The 27,978-nt window shown below is 46.2% G+C and overlaps 1 protein-coding gene across 1 annotated transcript; it reads left to right on the top strand.

The window, feature by feature from the left end:
* The first annotated feature begins 2 nt into the window (after nt 1-2).
* HPS4 (HPS4 biogenesis of lysosomal organelles complex 3 subunit 2) lies at nt 3-26,827 on the top strand. The gene is made up of 14 exons (XM_037817033.1): nt 3-83; nt 1,508-2,014; nt 3,742-3,832; nt 5,363-5,506; nt 8,718-8,825; nt 9,243-9,359; nt 11,001-11,095; nt 12,745-12,817; nt 15,198-15,234; nt 15,890-15,986; nt 16,602-17,535; nt 22,429-22,561; nt 23,031-23,139; nt 25,701-26,827. Exons 2-14 carry the CDS (start codon nt 1,974-1,976, stop codon nt 25,870-25,872), a joined length of 2,151 nt encoding a protein of 716 aa, XP_037672961.1. The 5' UTR covers nt 3-83; nt 1,508-1,973; the 3' UTR covers nt 25,873-26,827.
* The last annotated feature ends 1,151 nt before the right edge of the window (nt 26,828-27,978 follow it).

Raw genomic sequence — 27,978 nt, 5'->3', positions numbered from 1 at the left:
CCGCGCGCCGGCTGGCCGGGAGCTTCGGCGTCGGAAGGCGTGAGCGGCGAGTGATCGCCGGGCGATCGCTGCAGTGGGCGCAGGTACCCGGCGGGAGGTGTGGGCGCCCGGCCGCCACCCCCACCCCGGATCCCGAGCCCTGGGCTGCCTGGCTTCTCCAGCGGGTGGGCGGGGACACCGAGGGACCTTGATGCGGAGTGTCTCTTCGCTGTCCTTCCGTGCCGTGACCTGTTCCCCCTTTGATCCCCACCTCTGGGCCTTTGCCCACCGCATTCCGCCCCGTCGGAGCTGAGGCCAGTCACGCGTTTCCAGTGCCTTCAGGCGGTTGCCGGTTGCTTCCTGACCCCGTGGGCTGTGTTCAGTCGCTTCCTGCCCCTCGCAGCCATTAGCGCTCCCTTTTCAGCCCTGCTGACCCTCTGCCGCCACTGGGTAACACCCGGTCCACCCCCAAGGCCTTTCCCAGATACATCTTGACTCTCTCGGGTCGTTACTGTCATTTCTCAGGCTGACAGGGCCATTTCTGGTCACATCCCGACACCCTCATCCTGGGACCATTCCGGGCCACTTCTGGACTTTTCAGAGAAAAGATAATGGACTCCGGGAGTGTAGGTCCCAGTCCTCTGGGAGGAAGGGGGTAACGGGGCTTCTAGGAGCTTATAGACTATCCTTCACACGCACCCAAATATGCTCCACAGAATGCCATGAGAATGGTCCCAGTGTAGTTGTTCTGTATGGAGGCCCACCCTAAGATTTGTAGTTGAGACCCTGTCACTGGGGACATTCAACTTGGAGCAGTTGATGATAGGAATACAATTTTGAAGTGACTGAAGGGTTTTTACGTGGGAAGAGTATACGTTTTATGTTTTCCTTCAGGGCATTAATTCAGACCAGTGAGTGGTGGTTACTAGAGCCAGATTTTAACTTGATGGAAGGATAAATTTAACAGCTATGAACCGGACTTTCTCTGGAAGGGGTAAGCCAAGGACAGTCAAGATAGTTTTTGGAGGACAGCAGAGAAGGCAAGGATTCAAGTGATTGATGCTAGGGTCCCCCTTCTGACTCTGAAAATCCGTGATGCTCTGAGTCATGGGAATTTGAAAACCAGTTGATAAAGTTCTCTTTTGGTTTTCTGGAAACTTCCCAGCCCTGGAATCACCATTCTGCATGTTCAGTTTATGTTTGAGCTGTAAAGGTGACACTTCCTTATTTTGGATCCCACTATTACTATAGCGACCATATTATTTATATAGATGTCTTTAACGTGCAGAGCTTTTGCACACTAGTTATTGAATTTTATATTCTGTGAGGCCTGTGGTGTGTTTACCACACTGTTCAAGAAACTAAGGGACTTACTCTGAAGTCCTCTGCCACCCTCTCTTTTTTATTTTGAAACACAATTTTCAACTTTATAGAAAGCTCTTTTGAAGTATGCCATTTGCTTAACCCTGCTGAGTCACATGTTCTCTCATGGGTTTCTGAAATAATCTATTCCTTGTGTTTATTCTAGGACCAAAGCCCTGATGTTTGAACTGGAAGCCTCAGAACTTTTAAAAGAAATATCAAAATGGCTTTGAACCATTCAAGCTAGAAATTCCCTCAGAATACTGCCTTCAGCATGCATCTCCTCTGGAGAGGAGCTTCCTAATGATCGTTCTGCAGACAGCCACTGACGCTCACGGAACCAGATTCGTGGATTTGATTTTTGCTGGTAGAATTCTCTTGCTATATTATATTCTCTCCCAGAGTTCTAAAAGGTGTCGAGATATACATGGAACCGAAAGGCCTACGAGGAAGGGAAGTGACACTTTCATGGTGAATGAAAACTAAGCAAATGACGGTTGTGACTGAAAATACTTAGACCTGTCGCATTTGTATTCACTGGATTGGAGAAACAGTAGAACAGTCACTGCTGGGGAGAAAGAAGTAATACTGGAAAAAAAAAAATAAAGAGAATGAGGGTGATCGGAAAATAAATGGCCACCTCCATTGCAACGGGGACGAAGTCAGCCTCTTGGTGAGTATCGAAGCCTGCGTGGTTTTGCTCTCAGCAGGTTGGTGGTTGGAACTGTTAAATTGACTGAAAATCTCCAACCAGATTATCTTGATATTATGAAGGAAAAAAAAAAAGGCATTTTTCTTAGAGCAGCTGGATCAAGCATGTGAGCCATTTTTCTCCAAAGCTAACTTGTTTTAACCTTGCAAGCCTCTTGCAGGGTTTTTTTTTGTTGTTGTGGTTGTTTAACGAGTCCAACATTGCCGATAGATTGTAGAAAAGATAGGCATAGCCGTATCATTCAGCCAACTTTGATAATATTGTAGACCTTATATTCTTCACATTTGAGAGACAAGAAATAGTTGCAGTTCAGAATTACCGCACATGAAGAGGTTTGGCTAGTCTGGTTCTTAAAGGGTATTACACAATTCTGCTTGAAACTCAGTTCCTTTCTCAGTTCCAATCTCAATTAATGGATTAATCCTTCCCCATAATTTGGTTCGGCAACATTACTTGAGGAGATAAAAGTGAACGGTGTGGTGATGAATGTACCACTATGTAATGGTACTGTAAACAATCGAAAGTACGATTTGTTTTGTATGACTGCGTGGTATGTGAATATATCTCAATAAAATGAAGATTAAAAAAAAAAAAGTGAACGGTGTGGTTTACATAGATTAGCAAGATTTAGTTACTGATTAAATAGGGAAGTCAGAAAGATGAAGCAGTTAAAAATGACACCCAGGTTTTCTTTTGGGTGCCTGGAAGAGCAGGGGTGTGTTCACTCAGACAGAAAACAGGGATGGGAACCCCATCATGGGCGGAACGGGGGCTGGCTGTGGGATTCCTGAATTGGGATTGGAGGCGTTTTTTGCGGCTTTGTTGGAGTTCACTCTGGACTGGCCCTGCAGGCAGTTGCAACTTTGGCCCTAGAATTTAGGAAAACAGACCATGCTAGAGACAGACACTTGGTGCTTGTCACCAGGAAGATGAGGTGGGAGCCAGTGAAGGTGGGTGAGGAGGGATCAGAGATGGAAGGGAGACAGGAATGGGGACAGAGCAGTCACAGCTACTCTTGTGCTGCATCCTGATAAATGTGCTTTTGGAGATTTAGGCCTGAGAAGATTTTGACAGGCAGAGAGGGCTTAGGTGTTTCTCTAAACTCTCATAGGCCCCCGTGTTTCCCTGTTATAGGCTCAATGCCATGCATTGAAATGCCATGTTTCTTCGTCGGCCTTTCATCGTAGCCCCAGGGCCTCCGCACACACAGCCCACAGTGCACCATCAGCCCTCAGTAAATGTTTGTTGAATGAATGCCTGAGTTGCTGGTAGAAGGGATATTCCTGAGGTCATCAGGCTCAGCAGTTGTGAGAAGTGCATCTCAATCTTCCCTAACTTATTGTATTTTCAGAGCCTTACAAGACAGTTTACCAAACCATATGGTTATCTGGGTAAGGTTCAGGGTTTCAAGTGAGAGCTCTTTGGGGTTGCTTCCTCCTTCCTCTAGTTACTCTTATTTCTGATGGCCTGATGGCTGGTCGAGGCATATTTTTAGTTTGACTGCTGCACTTATGGACTGGTTTTATCTATTTGTAGCTACTGGGTTCTTTCTCCCCGGGAAACACCAGAAGGCTCTTTGAACACTGAATAATGAGCCTTCCTAGGGGCTGGGAAATAGGAGGCTGGGTTTTAAAACACCGTTACCACTGGATGAAAGGAAACGTGGCTTCTTTCTGTTCTCTTGCCAGGTGGAATTACTTTTTCCTTTATGATGGTTCAAAGGTAAAGGAAGAAGGAGACCCAACGAGAGCTGGCATTTGTTATTTTTATCCTTCTCAGGTAAGCCATCCAGCATTTTATCTATCATTCAGCGGGGATCCCACTGCCTCAAAGTGGTGACTTTTTTCAAAAGGACAGGGTTTAGATTCGGACAGTTTTATTTGGCTAATCCAGGCACTTGAAATGTCTACTGTCTTATTATTATTATTAATTGTGCTGCTTCTTCTGTTTCTTAAAATTCCCACGCAGCTCTATACTTCCATCTTCTCTAGTTCTCTGGTTACCATCAGAACTTTTGTTTGCCTCCCCCTGCCCCCAATTTTTTCTTCAGCTCATTTTCTGAAAAACTTAAATTTTTATGTATAAAGGTAGAGAGGAAAGTATTATGGATCCTCATAGACCCATCACTAGCTTCAACAGTTATCAACATTTTGCCAATTTTGTATGACTTATCCTACCCCCCCACTCCTTTTTTTCCCCTGGACTATTTAGAAGCAAATCCTAAACCTTGTGTCATTTCACCAGCATATGCTTTAAGTGGCATCTCTAACTGATAAGGCCCCTTTTTAAAGCAAAAAAGGTATTAGTAATTAGTAATAGTGAGTTTTTAATATTATCTTATACCCAGTCCATATTCAAATTTCACCATTATTTTCTTAGCTGTTATTTAATGGTCCATCCTCCCTCCCTCCCTCCCTTCCTTCCTTCCTCCCTTCCCCAGGATTCAAAGTCCACATATTCTATTTGGTTTTTTTTGTATTTTAAGTCTCTGTTATTTTACACCCATGCTCACCCATCTACCCATCCTTTTATTTCCCATGCCATTGATTACTGAAGGAACCAGGTCATTTGTGCAATAGAATGTTAGAAAGTCCCACATTCTGGATTTGGCTGAGTGCGTCCCCGTGGTGGCAGTGTTTAGTGCGTTCTGTCCACTGCATTTCCTTTAAACTTAGAAGTACAATCTAGAGCCTTGGTTAGATTTAAGTTCAGATTTTTTAGACAAGGATTCTTCATAGGTGGTGGGTACATTTTTTGGTGCATCACGTAGTGTCTGGTTGTCCCAAATGCAGTAATGCTGAAATGGATTAGGAGGTTCTTCATGTTCTCTCATGTGATTCTGCTCTGATTCCAATAGCTGGGATTAAGCCAGGCTGCTTTAGCTGCCCATGCAGGGGATTTGATTAGGGATGAAAGGCTCATACATCCACCCATTCATATGCCTACAATCTCAGGAACAAAAATATAGTAACGTGTAATAATCTTATGTGTTTGTTGTGCGTTTTCTGTAGCAGTTTCGTCATCTAGGGCAGGGGTTAGCCAACTTTTTTCTGTAAAGGGGCAGATAGTAAATATTTTCAATATTTTAGACTTTGCAGACCACATAAGGTCTTTGTCACATTTTGTTTGTTTGTTTGTTTTTAGCAACCCTTTAAAAATGTAAAAACCTTTCTTAGTTCTTGGGCCTTGTAAAAACAGGCAGTGGGCCAGATTTGGCCTGCGGGCTATAGTTTGCCATCCCCTGATCTAAGCAGTGAAACGAGTTACAGCATTTCAACTTCATATCTGGAATTTGCTCCTTTCTCACAGACCCTGCTTGACCAACAGGAGTTGCTTTGTGGACAGATTGCTGGAGTTGTCCACTGTGTCACTGAGATTTCTGGCTCTTCTCCCAATCTCATTCGTCTGCGGAAACTTAAGTTTGCCATAAAAGTTGATGGAGATTACCTCTGGGTAAGTTTAACTGGCAGAATCCGTGCTGACTGGGATTGCCTTCATTTGTCTTGGTGGCAAGTGCTGTGATGATGGAGTTTAGAAATCAATGCTTCCTGTGATTCTTGAGCCTGAAACCCATACCTTCCACCCCCCCATCCCATGTACTGTGTCCAGTAATCCTCCACGCTTCCTGTGTTACTCTCTGCAGATGCCTGTAATAATCGAGTGCCCTCCAGAACATTTCTAAAAAATCCTGGATTGCACATGGCTGGTTGTTTCTCCATTCCTTTTGGAAGACTTGGGCCCACCTACAGAAATTCTGTTTCTTCTGTGTTGCAAATTGGTCTTTTATCTTCACCTTTACTTCTCTGTACTTACTGGATAAGTGACCCAGAAATTCTTAAAACATTGATGCATTTATGCTAAGTTTCAGAGAACCCATTAAAAATAAAGAATAAAAGCCATTCTCTTTATAGCCAGTAGCAGCAGATAATCTTCAGTGCCATTTTCCCATGCCCACACTATTTTAAGACTTCCTGAGGGATGCTTAAGTGTGGGGTAGTATATTCAACTTTATGAGCATTTTTTCCCAACCTTTTACTATGAAAGTTTTCTAATATACAGACCAGTCAAAAGAATTTTACAGTGAATGCTCATATAACTACTAGATTCTACAGTCAACATTTTATTATAGTTGCTGTATCACATGTTTAATCTGTTCATCCTTTTATCCTGCTGTTAATCCGGGTTATTTTTGTAATGCTTTCCAAAGTAAATTTCGCACTTTAGTGTGTTTCCCCCGCCTCCCCCTAAATACTTCTATATGCATCTCATTAACTAGAATTCAGTTTTTATTTGTGGTTCTTTTTCCTTTGGAGGTAAGATTTACATATAAAGAAATGCAGAAATCCTAAATGTATCATTGTGTCACATTTAGACAAATGATACACCTGTGCAACACAAATCCCTTTCAAGAGACAGAATATTTTCTTCACCCTAGAAAGTCCCCTCATGTCTCTCCCCACTTAGTCCCCTCCCCTGCCTCAGGCGGCCATTGCTCTGAATTTTTTCCACCATAGATTAGTTCTGTCTTTTCTAGAATGTCGTATGAGTGGAATGAGACATGTACTGTTTATAGGCTTCCTTCATAGCATTTATCATTTTGAGATTCACCCACATTGTTTCATGTATCAGTGGTTCATTCCTTTTTATTTTTGAAGACTATTCCATTGTCTGAATATACCACAGTCCATTTATTCATTCTCTTTTTTGATGGACACCTGGATTGTCCATCAAAAGGATGAATTTTGAGAATTATGAATAAGGTTACTTGGAACATTCCTCTACGAGTCTTTCTGTGGACATGTGGTTTTTCTTTCTCTTGGATAAATATCTAGGACTGGAATTGCTGGGTCATGAGGTAAGTGTATTGTTGGGTTTTATAAGAAACTGCTAGACATTTTTCCAAAGTGGTTTAGCATTTTGCTTTCTCACCAACAGCAAATGAAAATTCTGGTTACTCCACGTCCTTGTCAGCATTTATATCAGTCTGTTTAATTTTAGCAATTCTCGTGGACGTGAAGTAGGATCTGATGGTTTTAATTTATATTTCCCTGATGACTTTTTTATGTGCTTAATGACTATTTGTATACTTTACTTGGTGAAGTGTCTTTTCAAAGCTTTTGCCCATATTTAAGTTGGGTTTTATTTTTTCATTGAGGTGTCAGAGTTTTTTATCTATCCTGGATACTAGTTCTTTGTTAGATATATATTTTGAAAATATTTTCTGCCAGTTTTTGGCTTGCCTATTCATTTTTTTAATGAGGTCTTTTGATGAACAGAAGTTTTTAATTTTAACAAAGCCAACATTGCCAGTTCCATCTTTTGTGGTTATTGCTTTCTGTATCCTGTCTTAGGAAACCATTGCCTACCTCCAAATCATGAAGATAATCTCCGATTGTTTTTTTCCTAAAAGTTTTATCTTTTACATTAGGTTTATAGTCCATCTCGAATTAATATTCACCTATGGTGTGAATTAGATTTCAGAGTTCATTTTTTTTTCCCAAATGGATAACCAATGATGCTAGAATGCACCACTGATGATAAAACTTTCCTTTTCCTATTGGATTCTTTTGGCTCCTTTATTGAAAATCAGGTGACCATTTAAGTGTGGGTCTGTTGATGGGCCTTCTTTTCCATTGATCTGTTTGAAGATCCTTTGCAAGCACCACACCATCTTCATTTCTGTAGTTTTATAGTAAGTCTTAAAACAAGATAGCACAATTTTTTTAATCTTGTTCTTTTTCAAGACTGCTTTGGATATTTTATATCCTTTGTATTTCCATTTTAGGATCAGCTTGTCCAGTCAGTGGGACTCTGATTGGAATTGCACTGAATCTAAAGTTCAGTCAGGGGAGAATTGAGCACTTATATGCCAGACTGTTGTGAACTCTTGATTACATCAGCGAACCAAGTAGAGAACCTTGCTTACATTAAAAGGGTTTCGTTTGTTTATTTTTTGTTAGTTAATTTTTTTGTTTCCTTTTGTTTTGTTTGTTTTAGTTTCTGATGATTCCCTAAGGACAGATTCCAAGAGGTAGAATTGCTAGGTCAAAGAATATGAACTTTTTTCAGGCTTTTGTTAAACATATGGCCACATTGCTTTCTCAGCAAGTATTTATCTTCTGTAGAACTAAGCACTACACTCAGCTTTTTGGAGGCCTAGAAGTATATGATTCAGTCAGTTCCTGCTCTCGAAGCCCTTCATCCAGCTGAGGAGACAAGATGCATGTGCATGAACCATTTTGAGACCTGTCTGTAGTTTATAAGGAAATCCCAATCAAATATCCAATGTCCAAATGACAATCCTAACAATACAAGGAGCCAGAATAGAGGTCAGCATTGGTTAGAGTTATCAGAACAGGCATCAGCATTATCAGAAAAGGAGGTGCAAGAGTCTACGGTGGGCTCTGAAGGGTGTAGATAAGCCCTGGGTAGAGAGGCAGGCAGGAGGAGGGTATTTTTCAGGTCCAGCATCATGAATAGTTGCACAAAAGTCATTGTTCACTGTGGAGACCAGCGAGCTTGGAGTGGAGGGTGTGTGCTCAGGGAAAGCAGCAGATCAATCAATGGGTCATCGAGTCTGGCTATCGAGAGCCCTGGCTGCTTGATTCTTGGCTGGGCTCAGAGAAAAGGAACCTGCCTTTCTTCCTGGGCTCCTTCTTTCCAGGTGCTAGGCTGTGCTATGGATCTCCCGGATGTCAGCTGCAAGCGGTTTCTGGATCAGCTCATTGGCTTCTTTAGTTTTTACAATGGACCTGTGTCTGTGGCTTACAAGGTATGAGTTTAGTATTAAGGTCGCTTGTGTTGGGCCTCTTTGGCAAAACTAATATTGGCAGAATCCAGCTCTTCCTCTGGGGGTCTCTTATTCTTTCCCTACACACCTATTATCCAGCAACAAGGTCAAGGGAATGCCCTTGGAGCCCCTCTGGGATGCCTGTGTTCCCCACTGGGATGGGTGGTTTCACCCTGGTGCTCAGCCCCCGTTGGAAAGAGCAGGTCCTGGCTGCCATCCTCACTCACAGGCCCCGTGGTCAGGAAGGCTATCAGGTGACGGGGTGGGGGCTCACGCAGATGTAGGAAGTTCAAAACAGGCCTCCCTTCCGGGCAGTTTCCTGTGTGAGAGGAACGGTTTTTGTGGTAGTCTCTCTCTCTCCGAACCTCAGATGCTGACCTCGGGCTGTCTCTCTCTTAGAACTGTTCCCAGGAAGAACTGAGCACAGAGTGGGACACCTTCATCGAACAGATTCTGAAAAACACCAGTGATCTGCATAAGATTTTCACTTCCCTGTGGAACTTGGACAAAACCAAAGTAATGCTCTGAACCTCCTTGTTCGTTTCATGTAAAGGCCGAGAGCTTCTGGCCACTTTCTTAAATGAACTGTAGCTAGAGAAATGGACAGAACATGGCGTTTACACAGTTACATGGCATTTACAGAGTAGTGCTTAAGATGTGGATTCAGATTCCAAGCTGCTGCCCATGAGCTGTGTGAGCTTGGACAAGTCAGGTGGACAGACTGAAATCAAAGAAGTGGACAGAACATGGCATTTACACAGCTAGAAGAACTACAGCTAGATGAACCAAATGAACTATAGCTAGAGAACTAAATGAACTATGGCTAGAGAAGTAGACAGAACATGGCATTTACACAGTAGTGGTTAAGACCTGGGTTCAGATTCCGGGCTGCTGCCCTTGAGCTGTGTGAGCTTGGACAAGGCAGGTGTCCTCTCCTACCCTCACAGTCCCTATCCCTAAATGGTGTCGTGACCTGCCACCTGAACTGTTTTGATGATAAAATGATACAGTCCCTGAAATGACACCAAATAAAGGCTCAGTAAAAGGCGTTATCTTGCCAATGCCTCAGAAAGTCCCCTTCTCTCCTTAATTATTTTCAACATCAGAAATGCCCAGCACTAATGTTTTAAAAGCAGGGTTGCTGTATCTGGGAGAGAGTGGTTGGGAAGCACTTTTGTCTCTTCAAGCCGGTCCTTTTTGCCATGTGGCATTGGGCGAGAGGTAGGTTGGAGGTGTGGCCTCCTGTTTCTCAGTGGTCTTGATGTTGCTGAATCTCACATTCTCTTGTCAGAGGGCCAAAGGGAGATGTGGGCTGTGTCCCCTCAACGACCCACCACCTGAGTCCCGAGCATCTGGAGAGTTGAGACGTGGGTTTGCTGTCCACTGCAAGTCTGTGTCTCACTGCTGTGGTTAAGGGGGCCCCGTTACCAGGGCTGTGACACTGTGACCCCACTAGAAAGAGGGAAGGGTTTGTCCCACACATTTTCAGAGGGCTTCTTGAAGTCGGCCCTGAAGCTTTACAGACTGGCTGACTGGGACTGGGCGGCAGGAGAGAAAATAAGCTTTCCCTTGTTCACGTGGTAGCAGCTGTAGAGCTCGGCCCCATAAGCACTGAGTTCTCACAGATAATGAGAACTTACTTGCAAGTTCTAGCTGCCACGGAGACAGGTGGAAATGGGAACTGAAGTATATTTCGAGTGAGAGAGCATGATGTTTATTTTTTGTTATGGAATTGATTTAGGGGACCTGGTCAGATGTGGGGCCAGCTGCAGGGGATTGCACGTCAGAGGGAGGGTGGAGGACAGGGCAGGTAAGTTTCACCTGCACCAGGATCTGCATCCGAGGGGTATAGTCTCCTCTCCTGCCACTGCCTGGTCTCTATATTGATAGGGTCTCCTAGGAAAGCTACTTTGTCCGCTAGGAATAGCCACGTACCATAGTCTGTTACACCTTCCTGCTTCCAGAGCGGTATCCTTGTTCAAGAATTTGGCATTTTGTGTTTATTGTCAGCAGTTCTGGGGCTAGAGAGGTAGAACAGACCCAGGGCATGATGCAGATTTTACTGTGTAACACATTCTCCTTCTCTAGCCCCTTTCCTTTCCTCCCTTGCCGACTGTGAGCGTGTTACTTTGCGGGCATGCTTCTCGCCCTATACAGGTGGAGCCCCTGTTGTTGCTGAAGGCGACCCTCATTCTGCAGACCTGCCAGCGCTCGCCTCACATCCTAGCTGGCTGCATCCTCTACAAGGGACTGTGAGTAATGTCAGAGCCCTCTCTTCCACCCCCATTCCCTGCTGCAGAACTGACCATTCAGCTGCCTCCAGGTCTTGGGCGGGGAGCTCTTATCTCTGGCCACTGGTGGGCCAGTGTGGCAAATGTCAGGAGTTTAGGTTTGATTTGGGGTTCATACCTGTCATTCGGCAGAGCTGGGACATTAGAAATTGTCATGTTCAGAAAAGAGGAATATAAAACGCAACTGCAAAGAGATCCGTGTAATTCTCAAGTTGGGGCCATACCTTTTTAGTTGTCAGTCTGCAGAATGCTAATGCAGAGCCTCCAACGCTGCCAGCAGCCAGCACTGTAAGGTAAAGGGGCGTGGATGCCCACTGCTGTCTCTCTCTGCTACTCAGGGCCTGGTTCACTTGCTGTGGCTCACCTCTGCAACATGGCATCATGTGCTTTTACCCAGGATCCTACCAGCCTCCTGGCCGGGGCCCCTCTCCTGACTGGCCTCTGAGGACTCACTGCACCTCTTCACATAGTTGGAGGGCTCTTGGTGAGCCCAAGTGCCTAAGAGCCACTCCAGGTGTTTTCCAAGGCCTCTCTCCTCATGAAGGGTTTCCTCTCACAGCCTGGGGCAGGCAGGGCATTGCTCTGTGCCCAGAACTTCCCAGTGACCAGATGAATGTGTGACTGGAGCTGTGCTCCAGGCTCTTGTCGGGGCTCTGGGGTCTGAGCTGCTGGGATTTGAATCCTGGCTTCTCTTCTTACCAGCTGTGGGGCCTTGGGCAAGTAGCTTAACTTCAGTTTTCACTTCTGGGAAATAGAGACGCTTGTGGAGAATGAAATGAGGTGATGGATGTAGAGGGCTGAGCACGGTCCCTGGCACACATTGTCCCTCAGCACACTTTACCCCCTTCCCTTCCCCGCTTTCATTATAATGGTTCTCAATCTTCTTGGGTCTTCCAAGCTTGCCAGTGACAGAGCTGTCAAAGGTAATATTTTTTCTCTTTCTTATTTGGCATTTCTTGCATAAATTTAAATTATATGGCTAATGCATGAATACATTCTCATTGCAAAAAAAAAAACAGCCACTAGGGAAACAGCAAAATTTAAAAGTTCCCGTCTTTCACCCTCAGCCCATCCCCACAATTACCAGTTCGATGAGCACGCTTTCATTGTTTTATCTATGTGTTTTCACAAACTGTACAGATACATATGTTAATTTTGTTGATTTTTTTGTTTACAAAAATAGCATTGTATGGTTTCTCAACTTAGCGTGCACACTAGGGATTTCCTTATCCGTCCGCATGGGTCCACCTCATTGTTGTAACAGCTGCATATTTTTCTGCAGTACAGCCGTGCCATGATTTATTTAACAACTCTCTTTTTGATGGACATTTAGGTTGGTTTGCCCCATTGTTTTACAACTTCACCATTTTCACCATAATGAATGTTCTTGTGTATACATCTTGGTGCAAGCTGAGTCGGTGGGTTTGGGCAGTTTAAGTTTTGATGGGAGCTGCCCAAGTGCATTCCACAAGGACTGTCCCAGGTGAAACTCCCACCAGTATGTATCCGAGACCCTCCCCTACATGGAATGTTAGAAGTCTTTTAGAATTCAGAATCCTTCAGTGCATTTCTTCTCACCGTTGTTCCTCTTCCTGTGTCTACCATCCTAGGATTGTCAGCACCCAGCTGCCACCATCCCTCACTGCCAAGATCCTGCTTCACCGAGCTGCTCCAGAGGACAAGGTATTGTCAAGGCCAGCCTCCTGGCTGGAATGCTTCAGCCACAGCCTCTGACTCTGCACAGGGAAAAGCAGGCAAGACTGACCCTAAGTGATAGATGAACTTGGGAGCGGTCGCTGCGGCCGGGGGTGGCGTATGGGCAGGGACACTTGTTTCCTTTAATCTCGTCAGCACTCAAATCCCTCAGTATGTTTCACTCCTTAAGAGTGAAGTCACTGGTGAGGCTGAAAGAATGTTTTCTTCTGCCTCATAGACTTTGATATTTGGCTTTTCTTCAAATCAAGTGGAACTGTGAGATTTTGACTTCCCGTGAGGATGGCCTTTATTTCAAAGACTTGTTAGATTTTGAGATACAAATGTGTCCTCAGAAAGGCCTAAGAAAGCAGAAACTGTTTAAAAACCCTTGGGTTATGTCTTTGTTTAATTGTTTTTATAAAGAAAAAATGTCATACATGCCATTGCAGAAAATCTGAAAGTGTAGAAAAGTGGAGGATAAAATTGCCCACAGTTGGACAGCACTGAGATAGCCTCTGCTAGCACCTGCCATGTTTATTTCAGTCCTGTTTCCTTTTATTTTATTTATTTATTACTTATGTATGGAGCTGTGGTTTTAAATGTATCATAGAGTGATTTTTTTAATACTTACTAAATCAGCAAACATTTAATACGCTGATGAGGTTTTGCACACAGGCCCCTCATGCAGACAGTGGAGGTGTCAGTTAGAAGTCTTCCTCGTGAACAGATTGAATCTGAAAGCAGGAGCAATGCCCTTTCCTTTTTCCTAATTCAGCTTCTAGGAATCTATCCTAAGGAAATAATCTAAATGCTAAAAGAGATTTATCCTCAGAACTTTATCACAACAGCATTAATGAAGGTGAAAAATCAGATGCAATTTAAATATCTGAGGTAGGAGTCAGCAAACTACAGCCTGTGAGCCAGCTGCCTGCAAACAAAGTTTTACTGGAACTCAGCCATGCCCGTTGCTTTACATTGTGTGTCACTGCTTTTGAGCTACCATAGCAGTGTTGAGTAGTTGAGATTAGAGACTGTATGGTCCTCAAACTCCTAAATATTTACTGTTTGGCCCTTTACAGAAAAAGTTTGCCAACCCCTGGTCTAAGGTAGGGAAATGATTAATTCACGTACTCAGCTTTAAACTTCATAGTTAAAAATAATAAATAGATATATAGTCAATATAAGTATATAATCAGTCAATCAATCTCCAACATACCTCATCCCCTCAGATACCCAGATCCACCAATTTTAACATTTTGCCATATTTGCCATATAATTCTATCAATCTGTCAGTCTATCTATCCATCTATCTATTTATCAATCCAGTGCTCCCTGAACACTTAATACTGCCATGTACATTTCCTAAGACAAGGATATACACTTATGCTTCCACCTTAAATGCAGTTATCAAGCTCAAGAAATTAACACTGATAGGAAGCTTACAATCTATATTCCAATTTTTTTCAGATGTCCCAATAATGTCCTTTCAAGCCTTCTCTTCTCCCTTGTTAGATCCCATCCAGGATCATGTATTGCCTTTAATTGTCATTGTCCCTTTAGTAGCTCTTTCTTTCATTCTTTCTTTTTTTTTCTTTTTTTTTTTTTTTACTATGGGAACATATATATAACACAAACTTTCCCATCTCAATCATTCCCAAGCATGCCATTCAGTGGGGTGAATAACACTCACTATTTTGCAGTACCTTCACCGCCTTTCATGACTAAAATTTTCCCATCTCCCCAAACAGAAACCCTACACACACTTTGCATTAACTCCCCATTCCCCCTGCTCCCACCCCTGGCTACCTATTCTCTACTTCCTGTCTCTATTGGCTTGCATATTCTCCAATATTTTCTTTGTAGTTACTATGGGGCTTGAATTTTAACTTTCTTCATCTATAACAGTCTCGTTGGTTTTGAAACCAACTTAACTTCAATAGTGTATACAAACCATAAGGCATGATCTGAATGGACAGCCTTCAAGTCCTTTATTTGGAGCTCTCTACCAGGGCTGTGACAGATGTGGTTCTATTCTAGGATGTGAATTCTCCAAGGGTGTAAAAGATAACAGGGATCCTTGCTTTTAATCCCAGAGGGGAGAGACTAAGAATCAGAATTTCAAGCATAGTGTGATTTGGGGTGGAACTGCTGCCTCCCCAGCTTGCATGGGCTCAGGTTCTGGCCTGATCCCAGCATGGTGGTGAGCAAGCAGCTTGGGGTAGCTTCTGTTCCATCTGCTTTGCTCTTGGCATGCTGTTGAGACAAGCTTTCTGGGCCTGGCTAAATCTTCTGAACAGATGGCACAGTGAATTCCTGGTGGTTGGGTCAAGAGAAGAGTGTGCCTGTTTCTGTGTGTGCTTGTTTTCAGAGAATACCTGAAGGAGGCGAAGCCCTGCAGGTACACGGTAAGTACTGAGGTGCATTGTCACGTCTTGAAAATGGCAGTCTTCAAGCTGCCTGTCCCCATACAGACCAGGAAAAAGGCCGGGGTTCCCATGTGTATTTCATCTGCACATACGGTTAACAAAATACATAGAAGAACACTTCAAGAACAAAATTACCCATCAGATCCTAATTTGATAGCTCATTATTTTAGGCATACCTTTCAAATCCCTGTTCTCGGACCCTCCTTAACTCTGATATGAGACTGCACAGACAAGTTCCAGGGGAGCCTGAAGAGGAGGGGGTAAGGTAAATGGCAGGCTTCTGGAAAGACCGTTGCAGGATGTGGAGGAGGCCCCAGGAAGGTTATGTCTTATTTGGAGGCATAAGGTGGAAAAAGACATAAACTTTTCTCCAACTTGTGTCTTTTTTATTTTTAAGGGCCACTAAATCTTCTTCTGCCGCAGGTCTCCCTGTTCCAAGCCTGCCGAAATGTTGCCCACGTGGGCTCTTGTCTTTGTGATCAGAGAAATTGTAGCTGCAGTTTTGTGGCTTTTGTTCTGGGCTGAGGAACACACTCACGGTGCTGCTCTCTGAGCTGGCCTGGGGGTTGGGTTTATCTCCTCAAAGAACAGTTACTGCCCCCCCTGCCTTCACCCTGTTGCTTGGTCATCCTAGGAGCTGTGCTGCCCCCAGATGTCCAGGTCATGCCTGTTTTCGTGACCAAAGAGGAAGCTGCTGGTCTCCATGAATTCCCAGGGGAGGAGATGACTAGGTAAGGGAGCTCACAACTAATCTTAGACCATATTTTAGGGACTCCCCCTCACATTTCACCGAACAAGCCCTAGCTGGTACGTCACATCCTTCCTTAATTCTTATCTTGCCCAGTGCTCTGCCTCGTAAGGGAGTATCTGGAACTTCAGCATATTGATACGAGGCAGCATGGCATTGTGAGATGAGTTTAGGTTTTAAATCCTAGATCTGTCACTTAACAGCTGTGTCGCCCCGAGCAAGTGCATTTCCCTGCTTGAGTCTCAACTTTTCCATCTGTAAAATGAACCCAGTAATGTCTGCTCCTTGGACTCGTTGTGAAAATTGGAAACAGCAGCTGGATAGAACCCAGCATCATCCCTCATTCTCACGGTAGACCCTCCAGACCTGGTGACTCTTGGTCGTTGGGCTGGGCCGTGTCAGTGTTTGGTCCTGGTCTTGACGCATGCAGCCCTAAGGGCCAGGCCTTCCCTGATTTTTATTCTTGTAGTTAGACCCCGATGGCATCTTGGGCTCTGTGGCCTCTGACACCCACATGTCGTTAATGCCCATGATTTTTAAGGAAGTTGTGCCCTGGCCTCGGTCTGGGTGCCTTCCTCACCTCTGCCTTGTTTGCCAGCTCTCCTGCCTCTCCAGCCAGACTCCAGGACGGCTCAGCCCAGCACCCCCCAAAGGACTGGAGCACATCTGCACTGAAAGAAAATGCCACTGGCCACGTGGAGTCCAAGGCCTGCCCATTGGTGACTACCCTGGAGCCCACGGCCCCTGCCTTAGCTTGGCCACATAGCAAGGGGGAGAACGGCCTCTTGTCTGGCCTTGATCTGGAGAACTTCCAGCCCAAGAAACCATACAGCACTGCCACCAGGAGCAAGGGCTCTGCTCTCGGCTTCTCCTTGGTGAGGGAACCTGGTTTTTCCCCAGAGGAGCTAGACTTGTCTGAAGTCCACATTCCGAGAGCTCGGGAAATGGAAACATTCTCAGGCCTTCTCGCTTTCCCGCGTGAGTGTACCCCAGGTGGCGGTGGCTCAGGCCACAAGGAGTCTGTTAGTGACGCTGGCCACCTGGAACTCGAGCTGCCTGAGGACCTGCCTGGGGACACAGCCACCAGCGGCCCCCTTTCTCCCTCCCTTCTTGAGATGCCCATCCAGAACGGAGCCCTAGAACAGCCTGAAGACTGTCCTGATGACAGCAGCCAAGCCCTCAACCCCAGAGAAAACCCTCTCCCCAGAAGGACTGACCTGCCATCGCCGTCAGCTCACTTAGATTCGAGGCAGAGAGCAAAGAGACTTCCCGTGGAGGAGCACAGCGTGGATCAGTGTTTTGAAGGGGTCCAGGAGAGCTGCTTCACCCCTGGCCTGCCATGCAGTTCAGGCTGGGCAGACTCTCAGGGCTGTGAGCCCCCTGCAGACGGGGGTGACTCCGCTGTGACCCCAGCAGGGTCCCGCGTGGGACTGGTGAGGATGAGCCTCTACACTCACAATGTTAAAGGGCTGGTGCTGTCCCTGCTGGCTGAGGAACCACTGCTGCAAGACGGCTCAGCCATCGAGGAGGTGGTAAGTGTCCTCCAGCTTCCCAGTCCCCCTCTACTCAACTCTCTCCTTCCTAGAAACCTGGGCAGGCAGAGAAGATGCTCCTGCCAGGGCTCCATTTTGACACAGACAGGAAAGGGGATAAGGGCATAGCCTTTAGCTGCGTGACCTTGGACACAATTTCTCTGTCTGTGAAATGGGGAGAATGATAGCAACTACCTCCATAGGTTTTTGTGGGGAGTGAATCGTGTTCTTTAGCCAAGGGTACAGTGTGGTGCCTGGTACAAAGGCACCCGGCAGTTGGTTCCCTCCCTCTGTCTTGCTTCCTCAGTTTCTCAGAGCCTGGGCCTTGGAGGGAGGGAAGACGTGAGCTGCAGCCCTGGCTCCGTTGTTCTCCAGTTGTGGGATCTTGCTCACAGGCCTTGCCCTCTTCGAGCCCCAGTTCCTCACCAGTGTTGTAGGGGTGATGCTAGCCTTGCCCTTCCAGATGCAGGATGGAAATGCATGGGAAGACTTCCTGCCGATCCCAGACTTCCTGCTAACTGCCTCATCTCCTAGTCCGGGAAGCTCTGGGTCCTGTTTGCTCTGGAACCTGTACTCTGCAAGGTGCCGCAGCCTGGGCTGGGGATTCTGTGGAAGACAGAGGTTCCCCTCCATAGTCCCAACTTCATACCGTGGTTATCTGAGCCTCCTTCCTCAAAGGCCTGGGACATCTGAAGTCCTAACAGGCTCCACAGAACTCTTCTTAAACCATTACTCTCCCCTTCCCCACTCAGAGCGGTAAACTGACCCTCTCTGGGGCCTAGGCCCACACTGGAGATTCGGTTGCTATAGTAACAGCCTTGCTTTAGTTGGCAGGAAAAGTGGTAGCAGTGAGAACAGCAGGTTGAAACTGCTGCAGGGCGAATGGTGTCCTGGGGCTTGCCTTGTTTCTGTTCTTAAATCTATATTATTCTCAGCCTGTCTTATTAGCATGCAGGACTCATGACCCACTACAAAGGAGCAAGTCACCTTGGAGCAGAAAGGAGGAGGGAAAGCTGCTGAACAGCTTCCTTTGCACAGAGTCCCCAGGCAAGAGCTCTGGTGCTCCTCTCTAGAGCTGTCTTGCTTATCTGTCCCCTTTCCACAGGCCCCAGATCACCCCGTTGTGGTCTGTTTGTTTCCTGTACCCTCGCTTGCCATAGCTGCTTGCAACTTTATGTACCTCCTTCTTTATAACAATGTGAGGAGTTAAGGTTGCAGTTTTATACATCACATCTCCCCAACAATGCCCTCGTTTCCATGGTCTGTTTTGCACAGTGCTGAGCCTTGGAGATATTATTTTGCAGGCCTAGCCTGTGGATGCAATAAAGTGCAGTGAATATCTCTGACCCCACCCCCAGCCCCACCCAAAGGAAAAGAAAAAAAGCGCAGGCTGCTCTTTGAGGAGAAAGTCAGTTAAGATACATGCTGCCTCAATTGTATGCCAAATACTTTATATCTATTATTTTAGCCAAACCAAGCCTGTGTAGCTCTGGGAGACAAGCCTTGGAGCACCCACTGCACCAATGAGAAAACTGAGCCTCGTAGAGATAAAAAGCACTAATGCAGGTGGTGGGTCCAGAATTCTTGCTTGTTTCTCAGCTGACGCCCCAGCCTCTCTGTTCCCGCCCTGCTCTGCCCCTGTGATGATGAGGTGGGAAGGTAAAGGAGTGGGGTTACAGCCCCCTCTGCGGCTCCTGTCATACGGATACATCATTTGGTTTGTCAGGGCCCACCCGTGTTGTTATGCAACAGCCTTCATGGGCCTCAGAAAATAGAATGCAGTTTTCTGGAAGAAGAAAAGCTTGTCTTTTCTAAAAAGAGTAGAGTATAGCCAACTTAGAACAGCCTGCTGGTTTAAGAGGGGGTTTGCTCATCAGACTCAAAGGCTGTATATTTTATAGTTGGGAGAGCTCTGTTACTGAAGTGCACTTTGTCACGGACCTGCATACAAAGTACTTGACCTGATTTCCCTCCAGGCCCTGTGCTGAGAACTGGGAAACTGCAGTTCCGATGTGGCAGTGAGCACATCCCCCCTTTGAAATGGCACCTTGATTACGTTAGACACCATCCAGGCATCCGTGCGTCACTTGCCACCAGGTCTTCCCAGATCAGCTCCCACCTCTGTGCTTGCCGGGGGACGAGAGGGATTGGAGTCGGGTGGGTCCAGAACAGCAGAGTAGGCCCCCACCAGGGGGCAGCATAGAGCTGCTGACAGATTCCGCTCAGAACCTAAGTAATCTCATTGACCTTCAAAGGCAGCAATCAGATCCGTTTACTTACTGCCACAATAGGACACTGAGTTGTCTGTGTACAGTAGATGAGGCTGAAGACAGTGTGAGTCAACTCCTAAAAGAGTTTAGGCAAAAGCGCCCCCATCCCCACCATGGAATGTGCTTCTAGCAACCATGACCTGCCCTGTCCTCGCACATTAGGGCACACCTTAACATTTGCACGCTTGGCTTTGGTGTGGATGAGAAGTTGGGATGTCCAGGAATGGGCCCAGCTCTCTGCCCCCTGGGGCTGCTCTGAGGAGCACAATGTGGAGTAGGATATATCAGGGTTTGGCAAACTTTCTTTAAAGGACCAGATGGCAAATACTTGAAGCTTTGCACAGCTACCCAACCCTGCCATTGCGGTAGGAAAGCAGCCTAGCAATCCACAACCAAATGGCCATGTTCCAGCAACACTTTCTCTATGGACATGGAAATCGGAATTTCATATAATTTTCATGTTGCAAAATATTATTCTTCTTTTGATGTTTTCCCCCCAACTATTCAAGACTATAAAACCATTCTGCACCTGCAGGCCACACAAAAAACAGGTAACCAGCTGGGTTTGGCTCACAGGCCATGGTTTGCTGACCCCTGGTGTATAGGAGAGCACTCAGTTACCAGGAAAAACATTGTCCACGTCATCTGACAGAACATCTTGTGGCTAACTATGGGTTTAGGGTTTAGTGATTTTATCTTGAGTACAAGTTAGGCAGAAGACTCCAGAAGCAGAGCTCAGTGCCCACAGGGAAATCTCAGGGATTGGCATGGCTCACTCTTCCCATGGCCCCTTCCTCTGGGCACCTGTGCGGGATGGGAGAAGTGGTGGGCCAGAAACTGCCAGCAAAGCTACAATTGACTTCATGGTGAATGTCTGTATGTACCCACACACATGTACACATTCCACACATAGCATGCACACACATGTGTACCCCCACGTATGCACACGCACACATGCATCCCTCCATGTGCACATACCTGGTTCATACAGGGGGCTCATTAGCTTCTGTTAATCCCAGAATTGGTTCAGTTTATACCAGCATCTGAACATGCAGTATCGTGCTTGTTTTGAACATATATCCGTTTACATAGCTCTGCACCCTCAGCTTAAACCATATAGCTCATAAGTTCAACATGCTTGGCGTTGGATGTATTCATTTATTCACTCACTAATGGGTATTTACTGAGCACCTGTGAGGAGCCAGGTGCTCTGCTAGGCACTGGGGGAGACAGGTGCATAAAATCAAGCCTTCTAGGTCAAACCTATTGGCTTTAAATGTCATTTCTAAGATATTCAGACAGAAAAACGAATTTAACCCCAATACGCTAACAAAAACAATACTTAAGCTTCGTAACACTCTGCTTCAGAAACATTCTGTTTGCCTGTCTATACTCTTTACGTGCACTTAACCTTCTTAGCGGTCGAGAAAACAGTCAATTCTCAAACATATATGCCCATTGTAAAAACACTCTTCTTTAATGAATATAATTTTCATTTTATATAAAAAATGCCTGCCTCAGGGTAGCACTTTCAAGTTTACAAAGGACTTTTGTACATGTTATTTCACTGAATCCACTCAACAGCGCTATGTAGTCATCCCATTTTGCAGATGAAAAATAAATATGAGGCACAGAAAATTCAGTACCTGGCCCTAGTCATTGGGCTAGGAGGAGGCTGAGCCAGCATGTCCTGTGTCCGGGAGCTGTCTGATGTGAGGGAATGGTGGTCTTGTTACAGCTGAAGCAGCCGGGGGGCTCGGGCCTCACCAGCTGGAAGAGCCACAGGAGGCCCCGTTTACCAAACTGAGTCCATCAGGATGCAACTGTGCACTTGGTCCAGCCCAAGGGGGGTCTCCAAGAACACCACACAGCCTTTTAGGAGTGAAGGTGCAGAATATTTAAGGATGTAGAACACAGTTCATGCTATATCATTAAGTTCAAAAACCTGATCATCAACCATTACTTACGGTTTGATCCCATGTTTATTTTATTTAAAAATGAATGATATAAAAAGGTATAGCCCAGTGTTCTCACCAGGACCTGCAAGATCCTCATCTCCTGGGAGGTTTTAAAAAATACAGGTGCCTGGGCCTCAGCCCCCTGACAGCCTTCCTCAACCAGATACCCTCCAGAACACAGAAAACCAATTGACTGACGTCTCTTTGTCCTTCCAAGGATGAGGCATAGCTAGGACCATTCTGGATGCCTGGGGGAGAAGCTAACTCATTCTGTTTGGTGGAGGCCTTCTCCTCCCAGGCCCAGCTGTGGGGCTGAAACGTGCAGCCTGGGTGGGCAGCCATGGTTAGGAGATACAGCAAGGTGTTGAGTGGCCGTTGCTGGATGGGGAGGCTATGGGTAGTTTGTCTTTGCTTTTCTCCTCCTCTTTAAATATTTTTTCTGCCCCTCTCTATTTTCTGATTTTTCTACATTATAATCTTTCATTTAAAAAACATAGAACCTAAGGTTGGAAGTTGGTACTTCTCTAAAAAGAGGCAAAAAGGCTGGTTAGGGTGTTTTTGTGCAGTAGATCAAGTAGACACTCAAATTGGTGACATAGAAAGCCCTCAGAGGGTGGCTGAGACACATTCGGCAAGCACATGACCCTGCTGTGGCCCCCCTGCAGTACCACAGCAGCCTGGCATCCCTGAACGGGCTGGAGGTCCACCTGAAGGAGACGCTCCCCAGAGATGAGGCCACCTCCACGACCAGCACATACAACTTCACGCATTACGACAGAGTCCAGAACGTGCTGATGGGTAAGGAGCAGGCCCTGTGCATGGCGGGAGCATGGGCCTTGGCGGGGGCCTCCTGGAGGTGGTGGGGCAGTGGTCGGGCTGGAGCCCTGGGTGAGGAGCCCAGCCCCCATGGAGTTTAGAATTCGCTTGACAAATCCTATGCTCATTTGTCCCTTTTTGGTGGTTTCCCCAGCATTCCTAGAGCAGCTCACACATGTTCAACTATCTTTGATGAGGGCTGCCTCAGAATTTTGAGATTTTTGTGCAGAAAGCATGTGTTGCTCACAATTGAGGAGGACAGGGTGTGATCTGTTGCCTGGTGGCAGCAGCTGGGGCCCAGCACCCCAGGCCTTTCTCTCTTCCCCTCAGCATCCGTTTCCACAAGTTTGAGCCACGCTCTGTCCCAGTTTACGATACAGAGAGGTAGAGAGGAGGGACGGGAGGGATGGGGGAGCCTGCTACTCACAGCTTCTGTGTCCCCTTCCGGAAGCAAACCTCCCACAGGTGGCTACCCCCAAGGATCGCCGCTTCCTCCAGGCAGTCAGCCTGATGCACTCAGACTTCGCGCAGCTGCCTGAGTTGTACGAAATGACCGTCAGGTGAGCCCTCCCCTGCGTCACCCTCACGGGCTTGAACTCCACAGTTCACACGGAAGCCTTCCCTGGATTTCAGTCCCTGGGTCCCAGTCAGTGCTTCCTTTAGAGCTAAGTGAAGAGCATTCTAGTTACTCCACTTACAGCCTTCTTTATCTGCTCCTGTTGCTGCTGTCATCTGCTCTCATTCATCCAGGTGTCATGTATTTTTCTGGGTCCCTTCCTGGGACCTACTTTAGCCTCTGGGGTTACAGCGGTGAAAACAGCCTCCAGCTCCTGCCCGTCAGGCAGCTTTCATTCATGACTGAGGAGGGAGCCCCTCTGGTTCCTTGCCATAAATTATGTTCAAATGACATTGCTGCCTTTCTAATTTAAAAAGTAATAGCTGTTCATTATAAAAACATTCAGCCTTCTCAGAAATATATAAAGTAAAACATTTATCCATCCCCCCACCCCAACCCCCATCACACATTTTGCTATTGATTTTGGTTTTTATTTTTTGCAAAAGGAATATAGATTATTAGTATTTTAATTACTTCCATATTCTTTCTTTTTTATAATATATTATTTCCCAAGTCTTTTTTTTTTTTTTTTCACTTTATTGCATAGCTTGAACAGCCACAAGTCTGTAGATGTGGATCTATTCATTACTTTTGTAATCTGCAGTATTTAACCAACCAAATTTTACCTTTTTTTTTCCTCTTTGTGTTTCTCTTATGAGACTAGAAGGCGGCAAGTTATAGGGTCAGAAAGGACATGCCTGCTATGTTCTGTGTGCCTGACATTTTTTGTATATATCATTCCATTTCGTCCTTGGTACTGTCTGGTCAGTGCAGTTTTTATCCCCATTTTAAAGACGAGGAAACTGAGGTAAAAAGAGGATAAGCAACTTGTCCCAGGGTCACATTCTTATTAAATGATGGAGCCAGGATTTGAACCCAGATCTCTCTAACTCCAAGATACATGTTCTTTCCACACGTTTCACGTTTGAGGAGGCTGTGTGGTGGGGTGGGAGGGGCGCAAGCTCTGGACTCGCACAGATGATAGATGACGTGCGTCAGGGCTCTAGCCCTTGTTTCTAGTGGTTTTAATGCCTGCCTCCTGCCATGCTTGAAGGCTGGGGTTTTCTGCCACCAGCACTGTCTCCATCCAATCTTTTAGTGTATCTTTTCGTGATAAATGTGTCTTCTGTAGCTTTAATTCATAGCCGTCCAGGCTGGTAACCTAGATGCAACTTGTATCCACAATCACTGGTTTGGGAACTGACTGTGGGATATGTGTGCATGTGTGTGTGTGTCTGTCTGTCTGTCTGTTTTGTGGGAGGTGGAAACAAGTAAAATTCAACATCTGGACCACCAGCCACCTTGTTGCCTTGGGTATTTCACTTCCTTGGAGCTGAGAGGGTTTCTCCTGCTAATAATTCTTTAGTATTAGGATCTGTAGTTCAAGGCATTTATTGATTATTTTAATAATAGTAATAAAAACACCAGCTCCCATTTATTAATCACTCACCATGTGCTAATCACTGTCTAAGACAAGTTATTTATGTTTTACTCATTTACTTAAAAAAACTCAGGTAAATACTGTTGTCATCTCCATTTTACAGATGAGAAAGCTGAGACTCAGAAAGGTTAAGTAACTTTGTCAAGGACACACAGCCAGGAAGTGGTAGGGCTGGGATGACTTCCCTCCTATGGCTGTAGGAAGTGCTTGTCCTGCTGGCCCAGTGAGTGGAGAAAACCCCCAGGCTAGGTGGGTCCCAGCAGGAGAACCTGTAGGAGAGTGGGACTCTCCTCCCTCTTTATATGGAAGGAGAGATCTGGGTAAGGGGAGCCTTAGTGGTCCCTGACTCCACCCTGACTTATTAGGTTTGGGGAAACTGAGGCATAGCGGGGCAATGACTTGTCTGAGGTCCCACACTAGCTGGAGACAGACAGGACCCAGAGCCCAGCACCTGGCCCCAGAGTGAGTTCTTGCCCCGTGCATCCTGCTTCGCCTGGTACCTCATCCCTCCCCCTCTCCTGTGCCTTCTGTCACTCTGTGTCACATCCCCACCCTCTCACACCTCACTCCCCCAGCTCCTCATCTGACCACCCCCAGTGTGGATGGAGGCTTGGATGTCTTCCTCAGACACAATTGGCGTGTTGTCCTAGAGGCAGGGCAGCCTCATCACCCCTCTGAACCATAGGGTCCCTGTCTGTCCACTACTGCATAAGGCTCTTGTGAGGAATAAACCAGAGAATGTATGAAAAGCATCTTGTGTAACTGCTGTTATACCCACAAAACATTGATTCAGCAACTCACCTATTCAATAACTGTAACTCCAGGCTTGTGGCTCCAGCTGCCATAAGACAGCCCAGCAAACAGTGAGTTGAAAGGAAGGAAAGACTTCCTGGCACCGAAGCCTGAAGCTCCAGTGGATAAATAGACCCCTGCACCATGCCAGCTGCACCCCATAGCCGTTAGTGTGCTGGGGCTGCTGGGATAAGAGGCCTGACAAGGTCTCCGTGTACTCTGGGATTTGCACAAGCAGCATCAGACTGTTGTCCTCTTCCTCCCTCCAACAGAAATGCCTCCACAGCTGTGTACGCCTGCTGCAACCCTGTCCAGGAAACTTATTTCCAGCAGCTGGCAGCCCCGGCACGGAGCTCTGGCTTCCCCAGTCCCCAGGACGGTGCCTTCAGCCTCTCGGGCAAAGCGAAGCAGAAGCTGCTGAAGCATGGGGTGAACCTACTTTGAACTGTGCCCACAGTAGGGAGTTTAGTACCCCAGGAGATCACTATAAACTAGAATACCAGCAAAAGAAGCTCCACCTTTTTGAGTAGAAAAGGTTCCTCTATTTTTTTTCTTTCTTGGAATATTCCCTTTTTTAGGAATGTGATAATATTTGAGTTTTAGTCATTCCTTTTGCAGGTGGGGGGGGCGGGTAGTTCTTCAGGCCAGCAGCCCTCGAGCGCTTGATGGAGAGCTTTATTTTGTGGGTGGTGTTGGGCCAAGAGGGGGCTTTGGCTTCTTACACCAAAGAGGGGCAGGTCAGGTAGCGGACCCCGTTTCGCTCATTTACCGCTGCTGCTCCATCCTCGCCTTAACTCGTGCCACGACACTGCAGGCTATCCCTGTCCTAGAGTGTCTGTCCGACCCCATTGCCAGGGTGGGCAGGAGGAGGTGTGACTGCACTATCAGCAGATGGATTCTTTGGAATATCCACAGTGAGGGCAAATCTTGATAATGCGGAAGGAAGTTTGGGGTTTAGAGATAATTAGAGGCTGTGGGCTGCCAAGCCCAGAGGATTAGGTGCTGCCTTGGGTTAGAAATGGGTCGTGCGGCTGGTTACTCTTGAGCGAGTGCCCTCAAATAGGAGCTTCCAAGCTGTTTTGGGGCAAAAGCAGAAGAACCGTGCTTTTCAGCGGTGCTGTGTGACAGGGCACAGCATTCATTTGTATGCTTCTGATGTATGATGTCAGCTTTACTACATTAAAGTCAGATATTTTATGATAATATAATATAGGTCACAGGATGAAAATATTTACCAAAATCTCAACTGAATGGTTATTGGAAGTCCCTGAGATTCCGGTTGAAAACTGTGATGTTAATAATTTCATGTTAATGAACAAACGTGTAATATTTATGGCAAGAAGTAGTTTTCTTGAAACAAGCTTCCAAGGGCTAAAAAATAAAATAGGCAAAAATGCTATCGTGTACTGAGTAAATAGTAATGTTTCTAATAGCAAAGCGGAGGCGGTTCAGATACGGTATTTATGTGTGATGATGTACTGTGCGTGGTCACAGGGCTCTCTCCCTTTGTTGGATTGACCGGAAGCCTGTGTTTCAGAAGGGCTGTCCGCGAGGATGAGGAGGCTGCTTCCGGGAGCACCAGCTGGGGCGTGGCTGGTCCAGGCCCACATCACCTTCTTCTCTCACCTCTCTTGGGGTCCCTCCTGCCACTGGCTGGCCAAAGGGGGTGGCCTCCCCAGAAGGAAGAGGATCCCACCTCAGGCTAGGATAAACATACATTGTCTGACTTCTCTGCTAAATTCTCCAAGAAAAAATTCATTAGAAGTCTCTGTGCCAGCCTCTCAAGGAGCCTTCACGTGACAAACTTATGGATAACACGTTCCTTCTTCCACTGTGGGGCATTTTTAAGCAGCCACACTTTTCCTTTTGCTAATTGATTCTCCACAATTGAGAGGTCCCCAGTCCTGAGTTCTCTGTGAAGTGACAACATGTTATGTGTTGAAATTTGGAGCCCAGAGCCCATTTCAGTTTGCCCAGTGGTAGTGCAGCTCATGCCTCTGCTTGAGGACTCCTTTTCCAAACAAGATCCACTTCACAAGAAAAGCACTTGGCTGTCCCGGGGCCCCTTCCTGGATGTCAAGCCATTGGCAGATCTTAATCTTATTTACTTTGCTTTGCTTTCAGAAACCTCTCTCCCCATTTAATTTCATAGGGCCACCTTTGAGCCTAAAAATGCTTTTAATACCAGATGCCTTTGTTTCTAAGAATCGGTGCCCAGGGCAGCCAGGTGCCTCTCTTTAAAGCTCACCACCAAGTTGAGCCTTAGCAACCACACGGAGAGCATGAAGTAAGCACAGCAGAATATACAAACCCAGGTGCTGCAGTCATTTTAAAATATGTCCACAAAGTTCTTTGCTACAAATCGGGGATCTTATGCCCTTCCCCTTGAGTATGAGGTATACTTAGTGACTCATTTCTAATGAATAAAAGGTGGTGAAAGCGATGGAGTGTAACTTCTGAGCATAAGTTATAAAAGATAGCCTGGCTTCCATCTTTCTCTTGGTTCACCCACTTTGGGAGAAGCCCACGTGGCGAGGAACTGAGGCCTCC

Source organism: Choloepus didactylus, chromosome 23, assembly GCF_015220235.1.
Source record: "Choloepus didactylus isolate mChoDid1 chromosome 23, mChoDid1.pri, whole genome shotgun sequence".
Lineage (NCBI taxonomy): Eukaryota > Metazoa > Chordata > Mammalia > Pilosa > Megalonychidae > Choloepus > Choloepus didactylus.
The sequence above is the reverse complement of the archived record's forward strand: the minus strand, read 5'-3'. Positions and strand labels throughout refer to the sequence as shown.